We start from the raw sequence: 23,769 nt of genomic DNA on the forward strand, positions 1-23,769 counted from the left end.
AGGCTTGATTGTAATCATAGTTTTCTACATAAAGACTAATTCTTGCTGGTATAACTTATAATATGCAAGTAGATGAAGATTTTTAGAATAACAACTTTTCATATTAGTTTGATTAGGTTGATTCTGCATTCATAAATTTGTAGAAGTTAGGATTAAGGTATTTTTCTAAACTCTGTTCATGTTCGCTGTGAAGAAGAGGCCTGTGATCTCTGCTGAGTCAAATTCAGTTTTAAGAACTGCAAAAGTAAACCAAGCATCTGTGATAATATCTTGTGGGCAGAGAAACTGCCCAATAATCTTACAAAAACCTCTGGAAGAGCAGGACATTGTGAATGGACAAAGTGGGAAACTAGCTCTCCTTAGGGAGAGAGCACCTTAATCAGCGTGAGGAGACTTAGAGGCCATACATGCTCCTCTGGAATTCTGGGAGGGAAGAAATGCAAATGAGCTCTTAACAAGCTCTGCCTCTAATGCCACCAGATGGAAGGCAGCTATCCTATAAGTCAATATTCAGCTCTTAAAACAAGCCTTGAGACATGACTTGGATATTAACTAAGCCAGCATCTCATCTGCAGACAGCTGTTTCAGACACAGGCCTCCTACCCAGTTAATCACCCCGAAACAGCAGTCTGCAGATGAGGTGCTGGCTTATTTAATATCCAAGTCATGTCTCAAGGCTTGTTTTAAGAGCTGAATATTGACTTGGAGGATAGCTGCCTTTCATCTGGTGGCATTAGAGGCGGAGCTTGTTAAGAGCTCATTTGCATTTCTTCCCTCCAATTGTGAATGGATTAATGGAATTTATTTACCCAAAAAATTAAATATATACAGCCTTATTCTACATAATTAAAAACAAATCTTTATTTCATGATGGAATAACCTTTGGATGGTAATATATTTTCCTCAAAAAGCATTTTATATATAAAAAAAAAAAATCAGATTTAAATTAAAAAAAAACATTTTTTTTTTGTGTTTTTTTTAAATCATAGATTTTTATCCACCCTGTCTAACAGTTATTTCCTAAAATTTGAGCTTTCTGTTCACCTCTAGGGCAGCTCCTGAGACCCTCCCAATGACTATCGATCACAACCTCCTAAATGCCCACAAATCTCTGACGAGCAACGGGATGATCCTGCCACCCGCAGACCACACTCTTCCTGAATTAGAGCTGAACAGTGATACCCGGGCCATAGAGCTGCTGCTGGGCAGGTAAGAGTTAATGAGATCAGCTCATCTTGTTGATGAACTTCTGTGAAGATAGAAAGTGGACATGTCATACATTGGGATCAGGCGGCCTCCTTAAAAGGTGTTCTCACATCAGAGACAAATACTTTAAGAATTGCCCTCTGCAGCAATCAGCTGTTCACTGGCGGACAGCTAGTTCTTGCGTCGGGAAATCCTTGGGCAGGTCAGGCATTTCCACCACAGAGTAAGTGTCCTATTACCTGGCAGCCATTAAGAAAAGCATACAATACAAGGATGGATAGTGTGTACCAGAATGACATTCGTTGCTCTGCTAGATTTATATCAAGCTGGCAGCTCAGGGGGCGTGCCCATGCTCTCCCTAGCACAGCTCAGGGGGCGTGCCCATGCTCTCCCTAGCACAGCTCAGGGGGCGTGCCCATGCTCTCCCTAGCACAGCTCAGGGGGCGTGCCCATGCTCTCCCTAGCACAGCTCAGGGGGCGTGCCCATGCTCTCCCTAGCACAGCTCAGGGGGCGTGCCCATGCTCTCCCTAGCACAGCTCAGGGGGCGTGCCCATGCTCTCCCTAGCACAGCTCAGGGGGCGTGCCCATGCTCTCCCTAGCACAGCTCAGGGGGCGTGCCCATGCTCTCCCTAGCACAGCTCAGGGGGCGTGCCCATGCTCTCCCTAGCACAGCTCAGGGGGCGTGCCCATGCTCTCCCTAGCACAGCTCAGGGGGCGTGCCCATGCTCTCCCTAGCACAGCTCAGGGGGCGTGCCCATGCTCTCCCTAGCACAGCTCAGGGGGCGTGCCCATGCTCTCCCTAGCACAGCTCAGGGGGCGTGCCCATGCTCTCCCTAGCACAGCTCAGGGGGCGTGCCCATGCTCTCCCTAGCACAGCTCAGGGGGCGTGCCCATGCTCTCCCTAGCACAGCTCAGGGGGCGTGCCCATGCTCTCCCTAGCACAGCTCAGGGGGCGTGCCCATGCTCTCCCTAGCACAGCTCAGGGGGCGTGCCCATGCTCTCCCTAGCACAGCTCAGGGGGCGTGCCCATGCTCTCCCTAGCACAGCTCAGGGGGCGTGCCCATGCTCTCCCTAGCACAGCTCAGGGGGCGTGCCCATGCTCTCCCTAGCACAGCTCAGGGGGCGTGCCCATGCTCTCCCTAGCACAGCTCAGGGGGCGTGCCCATGCTCTCCCTAGCACAGCTCAGGGGGCGTGCCCATGCTCTCCCTAGCACAGCTCAGGGGGCGTGCCCATGCTCTCCCTAGCACAGCTCAGGGGGCGTGCCCATGCTCTCCCTAGCACAGCTCAGGGGGCGTGCCCATGCTCTCCCTAGCACAGCTCAGGGGGCGTGCCCATGCTCTCCCTAGCACAGCTCAGGGGGCGTGCCCATGCTCTCCCTAGCACAGCTCAGGGGGCGTGCCCATGCTCTCCCTAGCACAGCTCAGGGGGCGTGCCCATGCTCTCCCTAGCACAGCTCAGGGGGCGTGCCCATGCTCTCCCTAGCACAGCTCAGGGGGCGTGCCCATGCTCTCCCTAGCACAGCTCAGGGGGCGTGCCCATGCTCTCCCTAGCACAGCTCAGGGGGCGTGCCCATGCTCTCCCTAGCACAGCTCAGGGGGCAGCTAAAGGATTAAACCGAGCATGTGCGGCCACCTCAGCGAGCAGGTCAAAGAAATAAGAAAAAAAATCAAACAGCAGGGGGTGCTACACAGATACATTTCATTGAATAACTCAGTGGCTATGCTAAATTTTTAATTACAAGCAATTACAAAAGTATTCAGATCCAGGGGCTGGTTTGAAGACTGTAGAATATTTTTCTCGGGACAACCCCTTTAGGCAAACGCTTCTCTCCCCTTTGTTTGATCGGTGGAGGTCTCACTTTTAATATTTCCCTATGACATACACTAAGTATAAAACCTTCACAGGAGCTGCAGTCTGATTGGCTACTATTGATAATGACTTTCTTTTTTTGCTTCAAAATGACCTAAAGATTCTAACTTTGGGTCCCAGTGTTTGCACCCCTCCAGTCTCAAGGAACATCATCTACAATGCAGCTGTTATATATATTTTTTTCCTGTCAGCTCCCCTGTGTCCATCGGCCACTTCTGGGATGGGACTGGCTCACCCCCCGAGTCCATAGCAGATAGTGACTTCTACAACGAGAGTGAACTCGGCGATCCCCTCTATGACCAGAGCCTGCTGGAGAACCTGTTCTACAAGGCACCGGTGAGGACCAGGAGGATCTGCTTGTCAGGATACCTCATGTGCAAGTATGGCTGCTTAAAAGGGCACCTTTTACCACTTTTTGCAGAAATTGGAGGACAGTTCCAGCGACGTCGTCAGTGAAGACGATCTGTCTAAATCAAGAAGGAAGAGAACAAAAACTGTGAAATCTGAAAAGGTCGATGAGCGTAAATCGGCTCCATGCGACGCAGAGAAGGAACTCTCCTCCAGGTGATTTCTCTTCTTCTTTTTCTCTAGTCCTAGAGCACTAGGTAACTGTCCAAGGGATTCCTCCACTTTACAGCCCCCCCCCCTCCCCACCCCGGGTTTAGCCGCCTCACCTCCCAGTCTGAGGCTTCCCTCTTGACACACAGGAAGTGACCCCTCAGCCAATCACTGGCCGAGATGGGTCACTCATGTCGATAGTTATTGGCTGAGCGGGCATTTCCTCTGTGCCAAGAGGGACCAGGGAGGAGAGACCACCGGCGGGGGTCGTGACGGCATCAGAGTGCCAGGGGATTAATGAGGTGACTACTGCTGCTTTGAATTTTTTTTAACCATTCTGAGCCTGTTGTAAAAAATAAATAAATACCCATAGGACAACCCCCTTTAAACTACTCACATGATTACTGGTGTAGACCATCGGAATGGTTGAGCAGTGTATATACCGGAGAATGTGCTCCTGACAGATCCCAAGGGGTTGCTCTCTTTATCGATTTGACTTAATTGGGGGCTCAGTAATACTGGCCCAGGGTCATATGCGCTGATTTTGGGACCAATCCTTGCCTCCTGACATTGTCATTGTGATTTAAACCCCGGCTTACTGCAATGAAAGGCGACAATTAATTGCACCAGAATCTTAAAGGGGTCGTCTCACTTCAGCAAATGGCATTTATCATGTAGAGAGTTAATACAAGCCACTTACTAATGTACTGTGATTGTCCATATTGCCTCCTTTGCTGGCTGGATTCATTTTTCCATCTCATTATACATGGCTAGTTTCCATGGTTATGTCCGCCATGCAATCTAACAGTGGTGGCCGTGCTTGCACACTATAGAAAAAAGCACCGGCCTCTCTAGTAACCGGGACCATAGAAGCACACACAGGCTGGCGCTTTTTCCTATAGTGTGCAAGCACGGCCACTGCTACTGGATTACAGGGTGGTCGTAACCATGGAAACGAGCCGTGTATAATGTGATGGAAAATTAAGTGCAGCCAGCAAAGGAGGCAATATGGACAATCTCAATACATTAGTAAGTGGCTTGTATTAACTTTCTCTACATGGTAAATGCCATTTGCTGAAGTGAGACCAGAGCAGCGGGACCTGAACAGAATGTCTCAGGTAAGTGTTAAGTAACATAGCTAAATACTGTCACATTGCAGATCCCCGGAGCGACCAAGCAAAACTGGGACAAGATCTGAAGCGGTTGACTTGAGTGTTGATCGGCTTGCACATTTGGGTCGTATGCATGCAGTGCGGGTCATAGTCGAATCCCTAAAGATCAAACCAGAAAGCGACCAGGTGACATCCAGCAAAATAAGCAGGAAAGGGAAACCACCACGCCCAGCACCAGCCATCAAGCGGTGAGTCGTGTAACCTACGAGCAGGAAAGTGTCACCTGGTAATGGTGATTTCTGCCCTCATAGGAATCGTACAGGAAAAACAAAAACCCCTCCATTATGGCTATGCCACCTCTAGGGCTATCTCTAGAATGGAGCCCCCAAGGTGAACGCGAACGCACAGCGCATGCATGGCCGCCATCCATTAATTTATACCAGGAGTTCCAAAAAATAGCTGAACGCTGGCTCAGCTACTTCCAGCAGTCCCATGGAAGTGAATGGAGCGGTGGCCACACTTGCGCGTTGCACTTTTCATTCATTTCTATGGGACTTCTGAAAATAGGCAAACCCACTCGCTTAACTATTTTCAGAACTCCCCTAGAAGTGAATGGAGAGTGCACCGCGCATGCGGGTTCACGCTGTCTGACATTGGTGGCATATCCTAGAGATACGTATTACACCAGTGTGTGAGGTGACACAACCCCATTACCTGTAAGCATGGCCATATGTTCTGATCGGAGTCGCAGTCTGTAATGTGTCGTCTTTTCCTTTTTTTCTTCTGGCAGGACTTTTTTTGTGGAATTCCATTTTCCAGTGTCCTCCAAGGACAAAGACGGAGAATTGCCAGTGGCCACAGAAATAACCCGGCTGGTGTCGAGCAAGATCACAAATGGAGGTAAGTGGCTTCCATCTCCAGATTGTGCTCCTTACAATGAAGGATGAAAGACTCTCAGTAGCAATATTGCCTTGCATCGTCGGCCTCCTGGATGTGCCTCATATGTATGTGTTCCCTGTGAGGCTGCCTCCCTCCAAATATATCTCGATCAGGTAATTGGCATCTTGTGCCCCACTAGAAACTGGTTAGTGAGGGCTGGCACGGATGTACAGCACAGATACAGCCTATAAAGGCAGCGTCCTCTATTCCAGCTTAGATACAACTGTTTCAGCCCATAAGGATTAACTGCTTTATGTTGGGGGTGCTTCATGGGGTCAGTCCTGGCACTACTATGTCAGCAGTGAAGCAACAACTCCCAGCATGCTTCGGCTTTTGGAACATGTTGGGCATTGTGGCTCCAGAACACTTGGAGAATCCGTGGACCTTTTCTAATTCCTCCATTGGTCAAAGCATAGCATCCCCAGGTGTAAGCTCATACCTAATCACAAGTGTCTTCGCTTTCTTTTCTGCAGCTGTGAAGTTCCAGCAAAGATTTGTGTTCCCGATCTTGTTCCATGGACTAATGATCCAGCACTGGTGGAACTCCGGCCTGACCTTCCGAATCTTTATGAGGAAGAGCACCGAGAAAAAGGTATAGTTCCCATAAGGCTACACCTGATTTACAGCCTCCGTTTTCTCTCACCTCCATCTTTACACTTGTGCAATGCGATACGGAACTGATATTTGTCCTTGCAGCCCGGACTTCTTGGCTCTGCCATTCTGTCCCTCCGCGATGTTCTCCGGTCTCAGGATCTCTCCGTCTCGCAGACACTTCCAGTGCGTTGCATTAGAGAATCAGCAGCAATTAGAGGATGTGGGGCCCCTGAAGGTAATGTCTGTGCTGACTTCTTGAATTACATGTTTTTTTTTAATATCCCTTCTAAGTTTTAATTTAAAGGGGTTTTGCACTTTCATTTAACTGATGATCTATCCTCTGGATAGATAATCAGCTTCTGATCGGCGGGGGTCCGACACCCGGGACACCCGCCGATCAGCTGTTTGAGAAGGCAGCGGCGCTCCAGTAGCGCTGCGGCCTTCTCACTGTTTACTGCCGGGCCGCCGGCCCACTGACGTCACGGCTAGTATCAACTAGCGTGGGCGGGGCTAAGCTCTGTTCACTTGAATGGAGCTTAGCCCCGCCCACGCTAGTTGATACTAGTCGTGACGTCAGTGGGCCGGCAGTAAACAGTGAGAAGGCCGCGCCGCTGCTGGAGCGCCGCTGCCTTCTCAAACAGCTGATCGGCGGGGGTCCCGGGTGTCGGATCCCCGCCGATCAGAAGCTGATTATCTATCCAGAGGATAGATCATCAGTTAAATAAAAGTGCAGAACACCTTTAAGTCAAAAGTCAGTGAGATGGTGAAATACCAGATTGTGCTGTGGAAGCTGAATACAAAAAACGCCATTTGTCACCGAATTATCAGCATTAAACCAGCTGACAGCAGCATCTGCACACGCCACCTGAACATAATGCTTTTAGTCCTAAATAAGCTGGTGGGTGCAACAAGGGAGGTGCTGTTGCACCCAGAGGGTCCACTCCCTGTCTGCTTTGCTGCACCCCCACTGCTAAGACTGACAGGCTAGGCAGTGAAAGCATATTCATGTCTGGCCCTGATGTCTCGTAGGCTCACATAGGGCGCCAACGCTGTACAAGGATGGAGACCAGAAGGTGCGCCAACCCTGCAGGGAGCAGAGCCTCTTACTGCAGCAGCACCTCCCTCATTTGTCTGACATTTGCAGGTGTCACATGTCAGCTGGATTAAGTCTGGTGACAGATGCCCTTTAAAGGGAACCTCCTGTCATCAACGTTATGCTGCTCATACTAACGGCAGAATAAAGTAGAGACAGGTGAGTTGATTTCGGCGGTCTGTCATTTAAAAGTTAAAAGTAAGTGGCTGCCGAGAACCAACATCACAATCATTGCAGACTGGGCCTGGAAAAGAGTCACGGCCACCCGAGAAGAGTCCTGGTTATTCCTGCTCTCCCTGCTGATGACTGACCGGCTTCTACCTAGTTTTCTCCCTTTCTCTCTAGGAGAGAACTGCCAATCATCAGCAGATGGGTGGGAGAGCAGGAGATTATAATAACCAGGACTCTTCTCAAGTAGATTTGACTCTTTTCCAGGCCTGGGCTGCAATGATTATGATGCTGGTTCTCAGCAACCACTTACTTTTAGCTGATGAGAGACACCGCTGAGATCAGCATTGCTGTCACTAATGTATGCTGCCCTCAGTGAGATCAGCGTAAAGTTGATGACAGGTTCCCTTTAATGACAAAAAGCTTTGATGGCTAATTTTTAAAGGAGTTGTCCACCCCCCTCCTTCTCCTTAAAAATAAAAAAGTAACTGACCTCTGGGAATCTGTTCTAACACACAGGCTCCAGAGTACCATCTATGGTGAAGTTGACCACTGCAGCCATTCACTGGCCCAGCAGTGACCGTTTTATGCTGCCCCATAAGCTGTTCCGTCTGCTGGGCAGGTTGTTACCACCTCTCTCCAATTTCTCTGACAGGTGTCTGTAGCCGTTGCTGGAGACAGCAGAGAATTCTCTAACATCCCAGAGAAGGCATCTCTGAGAGTGCAGGACGCGTCCGCCTCATTCTGTAGACCCAACGTGAGCGTCGTGGCACCTGAAGATCAGTCCTACACAGAGGGATCTCCAGAGGAGCCTGTAGAGCCCATGCCCTCAGTCCTGCCTGCTAAGCAGCATGTCCACCACCAGACAGAGCGGCCAAAAGCACCAGAGACTGAAGAGGAGAATGGCCTATTACTGCATGCTATCCTCATGGTGCCTGAAGGCAAGGGCTTAGTGTGCGACCCGGAGTATTCCTCCATATGTAATCCATATCTGAACTGCAAGCTTTTCTCTAGCCAGGAAGCCACTCGCTCCGCGGTCGTGTGGGGCAGCAACCAGCCGCTGTTCAGCTTCTCTCAGGTAACTGCTGCTGTCTGTTTCCTCACTAGAAGTCAGAAAATAAGTCGTACATCATGAAGGTTTTATATTTTTTAAATCGATGGTGCATGTGATATAAAGCATTTGTAATCAGTCCCCCCAAAATCCATCTAGTTACGGTAAAGCCGGGAGGGGGGGGGGGGGGGGGGGGCAGCTGCAGCAGTGCATCTCCATTTCAGTGTCTGTGGGAGACTGAATGCTGTGAGAGGGAGGGGGAGACATCTGATTTGACACCTTACCGTTTTGACATATCTGGAAGAGCCCGTCTGCTGTGCTTGCGTGGAGGAGAGAACGAGCAGGAAGATGAGCTGTGGGGGGCTGTGTTAGGGTCCATTCACACGTCCACAATTCCGTTGCCGAAAAAAAATAGAACATGTCCTATTCTTGTCCGCAATCGCAGACAAGATTAGGCATTTTCTATTAAGGGCCAGTGATATGCGGTCCACAAAATGCGGAACGCACATTGCCGGTATCCGTGTTTTGCGGATCCGCAAAATGCACACGGACGTGTGAATGGACTCTTATAGTGCTTATCTGGTTGCTGCAGGGTATCAGCTATTTTTAATTTTTTTTTTGTTTTTTTTACTTGTTCTGCCAGGTCGCTCCAGTCAATCTGACAAGTCGGCTCCTAGAGAGAATGAAGAACAATGTGATGATCCTTGAAGTCTGGAATAAAGTTCCCGACCCGACTACAGATCAGCTGCTGGGCCTAGTAAAGCTCCCCTTGCATCAGTTCTACATGTCCTTCAGGTAACAGCGCAGAAGAAGCATGTCATGCTGCCGGGTATTGTATGCTCTTAGGGCCCCCATTGCTGATGTGCACATGCCCGACCTGCCGCTCCATTAATTTTGGGGGCACCGGAGGAGGGTACAAAGTTCCCTGTTCACGTGATCAGTGGTAGGACCCACACTAATTAATAGTTGTAACCTCTCACAACCGAAATACCCCTTGAACCTGCAGTTCTTCAGCTTGGAAAAACTGCAGCGCCAGCATGCCCTGACAGCCTTCATTTATTTCTGATGAGGCATCCCGTTTAATTCCTTGACAATATCCTGTCGGTATGCAGTTAGTGTTAAGCACTGTAAATGCTCAGCACCTGAGAAGCCATGGGCTCTAGAGCAGTGTTTCCCAACCAGTGTGCCTCCAGCTGTTGCAAAACTACAACTCCCAGCATGCCCGCACAGCCTAAGGCTGTCCAGGCATGCTGGGAGTTGTAGTTTTACAACAGCTGGAGGCACACTGGTTGGAAAACACTGCTCTAGAGCTTCTTAGCTGCTTTCTGCAACAGCCCTTCTAACTGTATAGATGCCACGGCCAATAGTGACTTCAGCATGTTAACAGGTTGGGAGATTAAACAGGTAATGGGGAATGGCTTAGAATATTTTTTTGACTCATTTATTTATTTTTCACAGTGACCCAAAAATTTGCCGTCTTCTGCTCCAAGCACAGTATCCAGTGGTTGCGGTGGACAGCTTTGTCCCAATTGTTGACATGTTCAGCGGCTGTGAGCGTGGACGACTCAAGGTCCTACTTTCCATGGGATCAGGAGACCAAGTGGTGGCATTGCAGAGATTAAAAAATGAGGAGGGAACATCTGCAGCGCAAATCCCAAGACCGGCACATTTCCTGGACCCACCACAGTCATCGGTAGAGGTGAAGCAAGTAAGATCTCTCACTATGGTGGCTATGTTATTTAACATTTCTCGCTCGTATCATTGGGGGGACACAGGAGACCATGGGTATAGCAGCTGCTGCCACTAGGAGGCGACACTAGGCAAAAAAAGTGCTAGCTCCTCCTCTCAGCTATAACCCTCCTGCATACACTGAGCTAATCAGTTTTAGCCTAGTGTCTGTAGGAGGCAGACCTTAACCTTTTTTTCCCTGTCTGTGTCGGTTCCCCTCACCGCCCGACCTCCCCAAGAAGGCAAAAGTGGACCAGGGCAGCTCAGCTCCCCTGCATCCCGCCAGCCATGGGGTCATCTGCATTTCTGCAGTCCCCTCTACTCCAGCCTCACTACCACCTCGGTGCTACGGTGCTAGTGGCTGAAGAGGTGACCCTGCTGGTACCGTGGGGGGGGGACGGGGACAGAAGAGGATGAAGATGGGGTGAGTATTGTGAACACAGGGTGAGTATAACCCCCTCCATCCACCTACTCCCCCCAATCTCACCGCCACCTCCCCTCTCCATTCCTCGTTCTCTCCTTGTGCCCCCACCCGCCCCTCTATCCACCCATCTTCTTCTGGTGCCTACCGGTACCATTTCCCACTCCCAGTGGTCACATCCCCTCCTGGGGGCGACCACTCTATCCAGCTACCGTGCGTCGAGTACCCCCATCCCAGGTCTCCTCAGTCTGGGGTTGGAAATCCCACAGCCGTTCTTCCCAGCCTTCTGTTCCGGCCGGAAGTCCTTCTGGTCGGCCCGCAGCTACATGAGTCCCCGGCTTTGTGGTCTACTAGGCCGCAACTTCCATCCTGGAGTTTGTGGGCGGGGACTGTCCCCCTCAGATGAACACACCCTCCTAGTTTGGAACTTTCTAATCATTGTCGGATATGCGTGTACCTTGATAAGGGGTGTGACGTCATAACACTACCCAAAATGCACTTTTGCTACTGGTGTAGTGTTACCTACTCATACCTAGATGGCACTGTTGTATAAGTCACACGCATCATGCCCTAAAGAGTTAACTATGTAAGTCTGACTTCATCTTCACCACACACACCTGGTATTTGGAAGCTTAAATCAAAGCTAACTGATTAATTTTAACACTTCTTACCAATTAGAGACAGACTCTTAGGTGCCTTTTGAATGTTTCCCACATTGTTGACTTATAACCCAATATAACCCAATACATGTGTCTTATTGATTTTCTTATACAAAACTAAGGTTGATTATAAGTGTCCATAGATATCACAGACTTTCTGCTCATTAGCAAACACCGAACTGTAGATGTAATTAGCACCAGCTGCGTCCATGGAGTCCTTATCTCAGAACTAGGAGACTGCAACCCATGGTGGCACCCGCGTTGCTTTCTTCCCCTCTCCTTGCATTTACATTGGATATGGTTCTATGGTTTCTACCACATTGCCTTCTGTCCCGTTCCATGTTTCAGCACTGGCTCTGTATGCTGTGGCTTCTACCGCTTCTCTCCTTCCATAGGTGGAACCCTCACACTGGTCTTGGGTGTGGTGGTTCTGTCTACATTCCCTCTCGGGTTGAACTCCGGCTCATTTTACGCGACCAATGGATGCCGTTGTACCAATAGGTGGGGTCTTTATGCTGGCGCTTGCATTTTTAGCTGATTCCCTGAAGACATGGTCATCTGCAGTACTTCCATTCTCTGACTAGGTATTTGCATTAGTATGTATGCTATAGCTGATGAGCCATTCACTTCAGGTGCACACTTTTGCAGGGTTCTCCCTGGTTGGCATAACCCCCTAGTTTCTATGACATTGGTCTACCACAAGGTTCTCATTTCAAGTGGGACATTGGTGCTCACTGTTGATGCTGTGGCACCATCAACACTGCCTCTTTTAAGAGATGAGTAATAGATTTGACATGCCCTTATGTAGGGGACACACCTATTCAGGGCACATATTGTGCATCAACTGCTTCCCTTCCCCCCCCCGAGCTGTGGTGCTGTCGCATGTTTCGTTGCTAGAACGCAACACCCTTTCTACGTCATGCTCCTCCGCAAGACGACTGATTGTGTTCCCCCCAGATGCTGTTTCTGTCTACCTGGCCAGTATCCATACTCCTGAGGTTGGATTCTTACTGTTCTGGAACGCCTACACTATATCTTTCTTATTGGTCCAGATTTTCTCTGATGTTTTTGTGACGTCGGACACAGTCATCACATTCTCTCCTGGAGTAGTATTTCCCCTATCTCGGACCAATCTGTGCATTCCGCTGATGACTGCATTGCCTTCAGGCAGAGTCGCTACATGATGACAGTAGATGGTCTCTGACGAATCTACACACCTCTGATATTTTTGGCGTCGGCTTTGCTTCTACCTTTCACTACGGTATTTTTGTTTTTCAGCCTGCAGTTGGGTCTGCTGATCCAGGCAGTTTGTGAAGTATCGAGCAGCTTCTTTTGTTAGAAGTCTCACGACAAGCCTCTACGGCTCTGGGGGCATCGCTCTTCCTCAATACCTGCTCCTTAGGGGGTGTTTCCTTTTTAAGCAGAGATGTATGCTGCGATCCTTACCTTTTTGGATCGGCTTCCATGAGTGTATTCCGGCGAGTGTATGTGCGCCCTCTCATGTATTGTAGCCTGGCTCTCTTTTTCACAGTGCGGTTGCTCAGTTTCCTCAGGCTGTCTAATGCCAGTCTCTCACCAATCCCCCCCCTCCCCACACCACCACCTTTAGTTTAGCCATTTCTGCCATGTTTTGGCAAATCTAGATTTTTTTATTTTATTTACCAGATGGAATTCCTCACTGGCCAACGAGTGTCTGGTTGACCTCTCCCATTCATCAACCGTGGGGGCAATTCCCCCCCCCCCCCCCCCCCCCCAGTGACATATAATACATCTCCTAGCGTAAAATAGGAGTTTAGATGCTATCTTCCGATGTTGAGGGGAGTCCACTCCTTCCATCACCCCCCAAAATACAGTTTTCAAATTGACTGTGTACTTTAAACCGATGATATTTCTCTATTTTTTCATTTACCTTTATCCAGAACTCTCGAATTCTTGCACATGTCCAGAGTATATGTATATCGTCCACTGCTCTCTCCACATTTTTGACAACCAAACTCTTTGGATTTATAACACTTCATTAAAATCTTAGGAGAGTAGTAGAGCCGGTACAATATATTGAATTGGATAATTCTGTGCAAGACATTTTTTGAGACCCTACTTTTCTCCTGTATGGCCAGACCCCAGAATTCTTCCCGTTTGACTACATCTTCACTACACACACCTGAGATCTTAAGCCTAAATCAAAGCTAACGAATTAATTTTGACACTTCTTACCAATTAGGGACAGACTTTTAGATGCCATTTGATTGTTTCTCCCATACAGCCGCAGATACACTTGGCCACCCCCCCGGCTGTCACACTCATGGTCGTCCACCGCACAGTCATTTGTTTCACTATAGCTGTGCCGCATCTTATATCCTAGCGGTATGTTGATACTCTCTGGCGGTTTGGTAAAAAACATTATCACAGGGTTGTAGTTATAAATCCACGGGAGATTTCATCATGAATCGACAGGCAGCCCACTGGTTACATATAACTGCTGCATATATAGGTACCGTAGATTATACCGTACCTTACAGGAAACAGCTGTACGAGATATGTTCATTGAAACCATCTGGCCGTACTGTTCTGAGGCGAAAAGTCCATTGCGCCTCTTTTTGTAATAGGCGTTTGTCAATGTCCCCGCCTCTCGGTGATGGTCTGACCAACCTCTATGCCCTGAAAACTCATCATAGCTGTACTATCATCATGGCATTCCGCCATGTGACGTGCAATCGGGGTATCAGCCCTGTTGCGTATATCGCCCAGGTGTTCTGAATTCTCGCAGGGTCTACCCTACCTACTGGATTTCACATGAGCAAGTGGCAAGGTATACCAGCCCTACAGTTGGTGAATGTTCTAATATTATAGGAATAGCCCGTACATGTGCCTGAGGTGCTACCCCTTCTGATTGAACTGCAGGTACGTACCCTTGAGGGAATTATGAAGCCAGGGGGAGATTTGGGGCAGTTATATGTAACCAGTCTGCTGCCTGTTAATTCATGATGAAATCTCCCATGGATCTATAACTACAACCCTGTGATAATGTTTTTTATCAAACCCGCCAGCGAGTATCTACATACCGCTAGGATATAAGATGCGGCACAGCTATAGTGAAACAAATGACTGTGTGCGGTGGACGACGCGTTCATGTGTCTCCCCTTTTACATCATCTCAACCTTATAAGCGGTGGGGCTATCGTAGTAACGAGTTCTTCACACATGTTGTAGCTTTTTTATCATTCCCATGTAATTACCACTTGACGCTTAAGATCCGCCACTTACTTCCCTTCTGTAGGTGGTGGAGATTAATATCTCCTTATGGCCGACCATGAGGGTGGCAGCCGGATACTTACCCCGGGGGGTGGCCAAGATGCCGCGCTCCTTTCTCCGGTGTATCTGCGGCTGTATGGCCAGGTCTGTAACAACTGAGATTCGGCGGCCGCAATAGTGCCGGAAGCGCAGCCACGTGAAGAGGTGACTGGCGCTCATTTATCTTTGTCTGTCTGCGTATCGTAATAGGCTTTAGCTGTAGTAACAAAAGGGCTCCTGATGAGGATTCTTTGGAATCGGAAACGCGTTGAGTCTGAGCCTGACTTTAGCTAGTTATATCAGACTGAATCAGCGTATGACATGTAGTTACAATGTGTCACTTAAGCTGGAGCAGGCATGCTCAACCTGCGGCCCTCCAGCTGTTGTAAAACTACAATTCCCACCGTGCCCTTCTGTAGGTTGATAGCTGTAGGCTGCCTGGGAATGATGGGAGTTGTAGTTTTGCAACAGCTGGAGGGCCGCAGGTTGAGCTTGCCTGAGCTAGAGTGAGGGATACAAGTGATGATACTGCGGTACCTAGTGTCTGAAGTGTAGGCGGTGCGGACCACCCGAGTCACACTGAATATAAAAAGTGCTAACCAGGAATACCAATTCATCCCCCACCGGGACCCTCACTATTGAGCCACTGACATTAACCCCTTCACGCAACATCACGTACATGTACATGGGGGAATGTGGTGCCTCACCGCATCCCCACGTGCATGTACGTGATCGGCTTTCACTGTCAGCGCAGGGACCGAAGCGCTGAAGATTCAGTGAAGCCGGCGTGCTGGGGTTGCTAGGCAACCAGAGAAGCCGGAAGGAGCAGTATTGGACCCCTGACCCGCCCACGATCGCTGTGATTGGTCCAATACTGCAGAGGGACCAATCGCAGCGCATCGGGGCAGGTAAGGGGGGTTAGGGAGGGACTGTGTGCCTCTCCTTCTCTGATCGTCCCCATTCCTGTCAGGGAAGCGATCAGAGAAGGAGAGAGTGACAATATACTGTACCTATCACATGTATACTAGTCATGGAGCACTGCTACTTAGCGCTCCATGACTAGTATACTCCTCATCGCATTTAACTGTCACCATGTCTGCATGGTGACTATCGGCGATCGCTGCAAACCGCAGGTCAATTCAGACCTGCGGTTTGCAGCGCTTTATGTAGTTTCTGATCCCTGCAGTCCCTGACCGCAGGGATCAGAAACCTAAAAAGTGCCAAAAATCTATTTTTTTTAACCCCCCTGCACCCCTGAATTCATTTATGTGGCGGGGTGCAGGGGGGGCGGTTTGGGGGCAGTGCGGCAGTTGTGGGCGGTGCGGCAGGCGGGATCGCGATCCCCCGCCCGCCTCCCATTATAATAATCGTTGGCTTCTAGTGGGTTATACCAGGGTGCCAGCACATTGCTGGCACCCTGGTATAAACGGCTGACATCGGTGATGCGATGTCAGCCGTTTAACCCTTTCCATACCGTGGTCCGTACGGACCGCGGTATGGAAAAGGTTAACAGCTCAGGGAGCTCCCTCCCTCTCCCATCGGAGGGCTGCTGTACCTTTGCAGCCCCCCGATGGGAGAGGGAGAGAGCCCCCAGACAGCCCCCCCAGAGCCCCGTCCTTACCCTTCCCCCGTCTGCGCAGTTCTGACCATAACTGAGCAGACGGGGAAGGTTCCCATGGCAAGGCGTCCTGCTGTCCATGGTGCTGAACAGATCTGTGCTGAAAGCATAGATCTGTTCAGTGTAAGTAAAATATAGTACAGTGCAATATATATTGTACTGTACTGTACTGTATTATACAGACATCAGACCCACTGGATCTTCAAGAACCAAGTGGGTCTGGGTAAAAAAAAAGTAAAAATCAAACACATTTATCACTGATTAAACAGGAGAAAAATAAAATTCCCTACACGTGTTTGGTATCGCCGCGTCCGTAACGACCTGATCTATAAAACGGTCATGTTACTTTTCCCGAACGGTAAACGCCATAAAAATAAAAAATAAAAAACTATGATGAAATTGAAATTTTGCCCACCTTACTTCCCCAAAAAAGGTAATAAAAGTGATCAAAAAAGTCGCATGTATGCCAAAATTGTAACAATCAAACTGTCATCTCATCCCGCAAAAAATAAGACCCTACTTAAGATAATCGCCCAAAAACTGAAAAAACTATGGCTCTTAGACTATGGAGACACTAAAACATCATTTTTTTTGTTTCAAAAATTAAATCATTGTGTAAAACTTATATAAATTAAAAAAAAGTATACATATTAGGTATTGCCGCGTCCGTATCGACCGGCTCTATAAAAATATCACATGACCTAACCCCTCAGGTGACCACCGTAAAAAATAAAAACGGTGTAGAAAAAGCAATTTTTTGTCATCTTACGTCACAAAAAGTGTAATGGCAAGCGATCAAAAAGTCATATGCACCCCAAAATAGTGCCAATCAAACCGTCATCTCATCCCGCAAAAAATGAGACCCTACTTAAGATAATCGCCCCAAAACTGTAAAAACTATGGCTCTTAGACTATGGAGAAACTAAAACTTTTTTTTGTTTTAAAAATGAAATCATTGTGTAAAACTTACATAAATAAAAAAAATTGTATACATATTGGGTATCGCCGCGTCCGTGACAACCTGCTCTATAAAATTACCACATGATCTAACCTGTCAGATGAATGTTGTAAATAACAATAAAAAAAAAACAATGCCAAAAAAGCTATTTCTTGTTACCTTGCCGCACAAAAAGTGTAATATAGAGCAACCAAAAATCATATGTACCCTAAACTAGTACCAACAAAACTGCCACCCTATCCCGTAGTTTCTAAAATGGGGTCACTTTTTTGGAGTTTCTACTCTAGGGGTGCATCAGGGGGCTTCAAATGGGACATGGTGTAAATAAACCAGTCCAGCAAAACCTGCCTTCCAAAAACCAAACGGCGCACCTTTCACTCTACGCCCCGCTGTCTGGCCGTACAGTAGTTTACGGCCACATATGGGGTGTTTCTGTAAACGGCAGAGTCAGGGCAATAAAGATACAGTCTTGTTTGGCTGTTAACCCTTGCTTTGTTAGTGGAAAAAATTGGTTAAAATGGAAAATTAGGCAAAAAAATTAAATTCTCAAATTTCATCCCCATTTGCCAATAACTCTTGTGCAACACCTAAAGGGTTAACAAAGTTTTTAAAATCAGTTTTGAATACCTTGAGGGGTGTAGTTTATAGAATAGGGGCATTTTTGGGTGGTTTCTATTATGTAAGCCTCGCAAAGTGACTTCAGACCTGTAGTGGTCCCTATAAATTGGATTTCTGAAAAATTTCAAGATTTGATAAACTTCTAAGCCTTGTAACATCCCCAAAAAATAAAATATCATTCCCAAAATAATTCAAACATGAAGTAGACATATGGGGAATGTAAAGTCATCACAATTTTTGGGGGTATTACTATGTATTACAGAAGTAGAGAAACTGAAACTTTGAAATTTGCTAATTTTTCCAAATTTGGGGTAAATTTGGTATTTTTTTTATGCAAAAAAAATTAATTTTGGGTCTTATTTTTTCCAGTGTCATGAAGTACAATATGTGACAAAAAAACAATCTCAGACTTCCTGGATAAGTCAAAGCGTTTTAAAGTTATCAGCAAAAAATGACCTGGTCCTTAAGGTGAAATAAGGGTGTGTCTTGAAGGGGTTAAACAAGGACAGAGCCAGGTGACATACCGCTAATTTCGGATAGGTATTTGCCTGTGATAACCGTTTGTGTGCCATCTGTATCTGCCCTTGTCCAGGTGTGTCTCATATGCTGCTTACCGGGTGTACCCCTTGAAACTAGAGGTAGAGTGAATCCCATATACAGGGCTGTATCATCAGGCATGCAGGTAAAGGATTTTAAAATGAAAAGGGATTAGTGTAAATTTAATGAGTGTTTCCTACCCAGTTTTAAGCATTACATCATCATAAAGCTTTTAGCGTCTGAGTTCTGTGAGCCGTACGGGTGAAACTCGAAAAATTAGAATATCGCGCAAAGTTCATTTATTTCAGTAATGCAACTTAAAAGGTGAAACTAACACATGAGACTCGTTACAGGCAAAGCGAGATATTTCATACCTTTATTTGTTATAATTTGGATGATTATGGCTTACAGCTTACGAAACCCCAAAGTCACAATCTCAGGTCCCCTGTACTCAGGGGGTATGGATTAATTAGCTGACTAGAGGGTGACACTTTGAGCCTAGAATATTCAACCTTTTCACAATATTCTAATTTTTCGAGTTTCACCTGTACCTATTAGTGATGCAATCGAGAGCATATAGTATTATTTGTGGTGATTTTTTTTTTTTTTTACTCCACATTTGTCTATGGGTTTTCCTCTGATTTGGTTCCCGTTGTGGCTTTTTGTCCCTCTTTGCTATCCCTTATCTCTGTCTTGATGAGGGATTATATTCCTGACTTTTTAGTCTCTTCTCCTGCTGGATTCTTTACAATGGAGTGGCTACTCGCTATTTTCTTTTACAAATTGGCCCCAGGGGTCTCCTCACGTACCTGGGAGATGCCTACAGGACTATCCCTCGGCCAGTTGCCCAGTAATTCCTTCCAGTTTTCCCAGTTGTTTCCTGGGTTGAGGTATCCCATCCTGATACATACACATTTGGTAAGGTCGTGTCTGGGTTTTCCTGTTGCTCGTTCACCAGGTTCATTTCTGTTGAGTTGACACCCCTCGGTTTTCCATGGGGCCTGTTGCCATGCAAGACATCCTGGGTTTCCAGTCCAGGTCCCCACAGCAATTCTGTGGTCCTCGTTATCCGGAAATACCTTCCGCACATCATTTTCAGTCATCAGACATGCTTATCCTTCTTGTGGATATTATGTGCTGCTATCCACATCTTCTAAAGCCTCTCAAGTTCTTGGGCTTCGTTTAACTGGGTTTTCCTCTTTTTGCCCAGTCTGAGACGTCGTGCGTGCTTCGCTCTCTGGCCTACCTGGTTCATGCTCTTCCTGTCCTATTCAGGGTTCCTGTGCATCCTTTCCCCACATTTCTGTGCGGGGCCTTATGACCGGCCTTAGATTTGTTCTAGTCTATTATTCCCTCCCCATGGTGCTGCTTTGGAACCTCCCATGGTCTCCTGTGTCCCCCAATGATACGAGCGAGAAAATAGGATTTTTTGTGCTTGCCTGTAAAATCCTTTTCTTGCTGAGTTCAATGGGGGACACGGCTCCCACCCAGTAAGTTCATTGCTGGTTCTTTTTGGTGGGTCCCACCTGTTCTTGGTTGGGACCCATCTTCAGCTCTCTTTCATACAATTGGCTTCTCCTGCCTGCTCCTACTGCTTTTGTACAAACTGATGAGCTCAGTGTCTGTAGGAGGGGTATAGCTGAGAGGAGGAGCTACAAACTGATGAGCTCAGTGTCTGCAGGAGGGGTATAGCTGAGAGGAGGAGCTACAAACTGATGAGCTCAGTGTCTGAAGGAGGGGTATAGCTGAGAGGAGGAGCTACAAACTGATGAGCTCTGTGTCTGCAGGAGGGGTATAGCTGAGAGGAGGAGCTACAAACTGATGAGCTCAGTGTCTGTAGGAGGGGTATAGCTGAGAAGAGGAGCTACAAACTGATGAGCTCTGTGTCTGCAGGAGGGGTATAGCTGAGAGGAGGAGCTACAAACTGATGAGCTCAGTGTCTGCAGGAGGGGTATAGCTGAGAAGAGGAGCTACAAACTGATGAGTTCAGTGTCTGCAGGAGGGGTATAGCTGAGAGGAGGAGCTAACACTTTTTTTTGCCTAGTGTCGCCTCCTAGTGGCAGCAGCAGCTATACCCATGGTCTCCTGTGTCCTCTAATAAACTCAGCGAGAAAAGGTAAGCACAAAAAAATCCTATTTTTGCATAGTTATTCATTGTGCGTCCTTCCTTCTTTCAGGTGTCCCGACCTTCAGACAGCAGGACTGATCATGTGTTTGAGATACATGTGGAGAATGTAAAGGGTCTCACTCCTCTGCAGTCCACGGTGTGGGGGGAAGCGGACTGCTACGTCCAGTATTTCTTCCCAGCACAATCTACAATATCCAGTCTAGAGCTACCAGAACAAGGTATGATGGGTCCAAGATGGTGGCTCATGCGCATAGAGCGTAGTAGCATATAGGTTTTATGCAAACCAGTTAATGTTCTACTGCCATTACCGTCATTTCAGTTTCCCTCTCTGTTTATTTCAGGCCTGAGTCTAAAGCCTGTACGTACAGCCACCACCCTCTGTGTGCCAGATCCTGTCTTCAATGACCGTCAGAACCATTCCTTGGTTGCTCCATCAGATACTCCGGTTCAGAGGCTGCTGCTCAATGCCTTCTCCATGCAGGGCCTCTCTGCCGGGGGAGGGATGACCTTTGAAATCTGGTGCCGGTAAGATACAGATAAAATGGTTTCTACTACTATCTCTACTGATCTCTGCTTACTGGGTGCCATATGGTTGTCTGTGGAACTTTTGTACATGGCTGGTTTTCTTGCTGCTTCTGACACAAATCCTTCAGAGGACTTCTCCTGGTTGTGTTTCCCCTTCCCTCAATGTTCCTAAAGGTGGGGGAGGAGGTTATATGCAGAAGTTCAGAGTGTGGAGAGGAAGAAAGCATCCAAGGCTTCAGGAAGGGCAGATAACACATTTATTTGCCTCAGAGTGTATATAGGGTTAAAGCATGGCAGAGTTTGCATAGGGGAGGGTGTGAATCACTTAGGCTTGTGTGTCAGTGTAGAGCTAAAGGAGAACTCGCAACAGAGTCTGCATCAATGTCTGTCAGCACAGGGGAGAGGACATGTCTCATGAGTTGTAGAAGGGGAAATCGGAGCAGGAATGAAGCGGTGCTGATACATGAGAGCTAGTGAAGGCAGCAGCATCCTGGACACACGTCCACATGAAGCAGTCTGGAAATGAAGGCATGAAGTTTGCAACTTTTAAACTCTAGTAAACCACTTACCTTTGTGAAACTCATTTTTGCTATGTCATAGGTGTCCATTTAAAGAATTGTTTTAAATCTCTTAGGTATTATTACCCCAATGTGAGAGACCAGATCGTGGCCAGAGCTCTTCTCCCACTGTCCCGTCTGTGTGCCATGGTGACGATGCACCACCGGGAAGAATTGGGAATCCAGGCGTTCTGCCTGCCACTCACCCCAATAAGTGAATCCTCAGCGGGCGCCCCACCACCATCTTCAGGTGAGCAGCACATAAGGTCATTGCACTAGTAAGTATGTAATGCAAAGCCATCAAGTAACACATGACATCACCTTGTTCCCAGGTTTACTGAACGTAAATGTGACTTACAGACGCTCCGTCAGAAGCCCAGTGGGGATGCTGGCTACTCGTATGGCCTCTGTATCTGTGCAGATCCACAGGGCATCCGGTCTGCAGGCTGCCGCCAGGTACTCCTCGCACAATGACCCATACTGGAGCAGACATACATGGGGTCAGTCCTTACGGCTGATCTGCTTTGTTTTCTGTTGCAGAGTTCTGGCACAGCAGGACCCTTCATTTCAGTACAGCGCAGATGTCGGGGTGAACGCTTTCATCATTATCCGTCCATCTTTCTTGCCTGAGGCTGAAGTTCGCAACACCCGTACTATTGCTCGCAGTTTCTGCCCAGAGTTTGATCATCACTCCGAGTTTCCCTGTAATCTGGTGACACAGAAGAGCAGCGGAGAAGCCTGCAGCCTGGCAGAGATCCTCCACTCTTCTCAGATAGTATTCTCCATCCATCACCAGAGTGTGACACCTGGTAAGAGTCCCCGAATACTTCTCCAAAAAGCAGAAGAATCTACAGCTATGGTCTTAAAGGGAACCTGTCTGCTCTGTTATGCTGCCCTTTTTTGAGCAGCTATCCTTTCAGTGAGGAGTCCCATGTGTTCGAGGTTCCATCTGCCCTCCAGTCACGGTTTAACAGATTTCTCCGTATTACTGTGCTTAAGGACAAACCTGCCAATCAGTTGAGCTGGGATATCATGGATACATCAGACGCCTCGCTCACTGAAATCAGAATGTCTGTCTGTCTGTCATTTTATACTTCCCCCAGAGGGCGCAACATAACGGAGCTGACAAGTTCCCTCCAAAAGCCATGTAAACCTTAGCAAACAATTCTCAGTGCTTAAAAAAAAAATGAAGACTTTTTGCAATAGGCCTTAACCCCTTAGTGACCACCCATACGCCTTTTTACGGCGGTCACTAAAGGGCCTTAGGCTGGACTGCCGTTTTTTTTGCGGGGGCCCAGTCTAAGTGCTGCACGGGTCCCGGCTCTCATTTGTGTGCTGCGCTCCTGCTCTAACAGCCCGGACCAGCAGGAGTGTCGATCCAGGCTGTTTAACGCTTTACATGCCGCGGGCAACGGCATCCGCCACATGTAAAGCACTGACAGAGGGAGCAAATCCCCTCTGTCTCCCATCGGCACCCTGCAAATGTGATCGCGGGGTGCCGATGCGTGTAAAGATTGGCTTGGGTCTGATGTAGGCCCCCATGTCTGCCTTGAGTAGTTTTCAGCAGGCTGCGCCTATAGGGATAGTGCATTGTATTATAAAATCAATCAAAATGTTGTCTGTTGGTAAATATATATATGTGTGTGTGTGTGTGTGTGTTAAAAAAACACATTTATTACATTTTAAAAAATTCCAGTAAAAAAATAAATAAATCTTCTGTTACCAAAAAGCAGGACATTTTTAATAAGGGGCCGTTCACACAGCGGATTTCACTGCCACAACATCCTCGTCCTTTCTGCCTTTCATTCATTTCAAGAGGAGGCAGCACTGAGGATCGTGGGGTGACTGTTTAAAGCCACGGCGCACCAAAAACGGACATGTCCCTTGTCGGCGCAGCCTGCTCTGAAGTCCTCAGCTCTGCCTCCCATTTAAAATGAATAGCAGGCAGAAACAGCACTTCCATCGGCAACATTTCAGAGTGGGTGTACGCGGCAAAGTTTCACGGCAAAAGACCGCATGTGAATCTAGCCTTAAGCTCCTGCAACGCGGCTTGAGGGCATCGCCTGATAAGTTGACTCCAGCTTTGCTGCATTGTCCTTTTGGAGTCTGACATCCATGTCCTGCCCCTCTAGGGGCTG

The 23,769-nt window shown here is 47.8% G+C and overlaps 1 protein-coding gene across 1 annotated transcript in view; it reads left to right on the forward strand.

Moving 5' to 3' along the window:
* Positions 1-23,769, forward strand: part of C2CD3 (C2 domain containing 3 centriole elongation regulator) — a 53,355-nt gene that overhangs the window by 12,668 nt on the left and 16,918 nt on the right. Inside the window, 16 exon segments of the mRNA XM_044275831.1 lie at positions 1,051-1,209; positions 3,269-3,413; positions 3,499-3,641; positions 4,795-4,995; positions 5,538-5,647; positions 6,160-6,278; positions 6,383-6,481; positions 6,483-6,515; positions 8,197-8,619; positions 9,236-9,387; positions 10,051-10,291; positions 20,599-20,767; positions 20,891-21,074; positions 21,709-21,881; positions 21,964-22,087; positions 22,172-22,440. Of these exon segments, the coding sequence (XP_044131766.1) occupies positions 1,051-1,209; positions 3,269-3,413; positions 3,499-3,641; positions 4,795-4,995; positions 5,538-5,647; positions 6,160-6,278; positions 6,383-6,481; positions 6,483-6,515; positions 8,197-8,619; positions 9,236-9,387; positions 10,051-10,291; positions 20,599-20,767; positions 20,891-21,074; positions 21,709-21,881; positions 21,964-22,087; positions 22,172-22,440 (2,744 nt within the window).

Source organism: Bufo gargarizans, chromosome 1 (genome assembly GCF_014858855.1).
Source record: "Bufo gargarizans isolate SCDJY-AF-19 chromosome 1, ASM1485885v1, whole genome shotgun sequence".
NCBI lineage: Eukaryota > Metazoa > Chordata > Amphibia > Anura > Bufonidae > Bufo > Bufo gargarizans.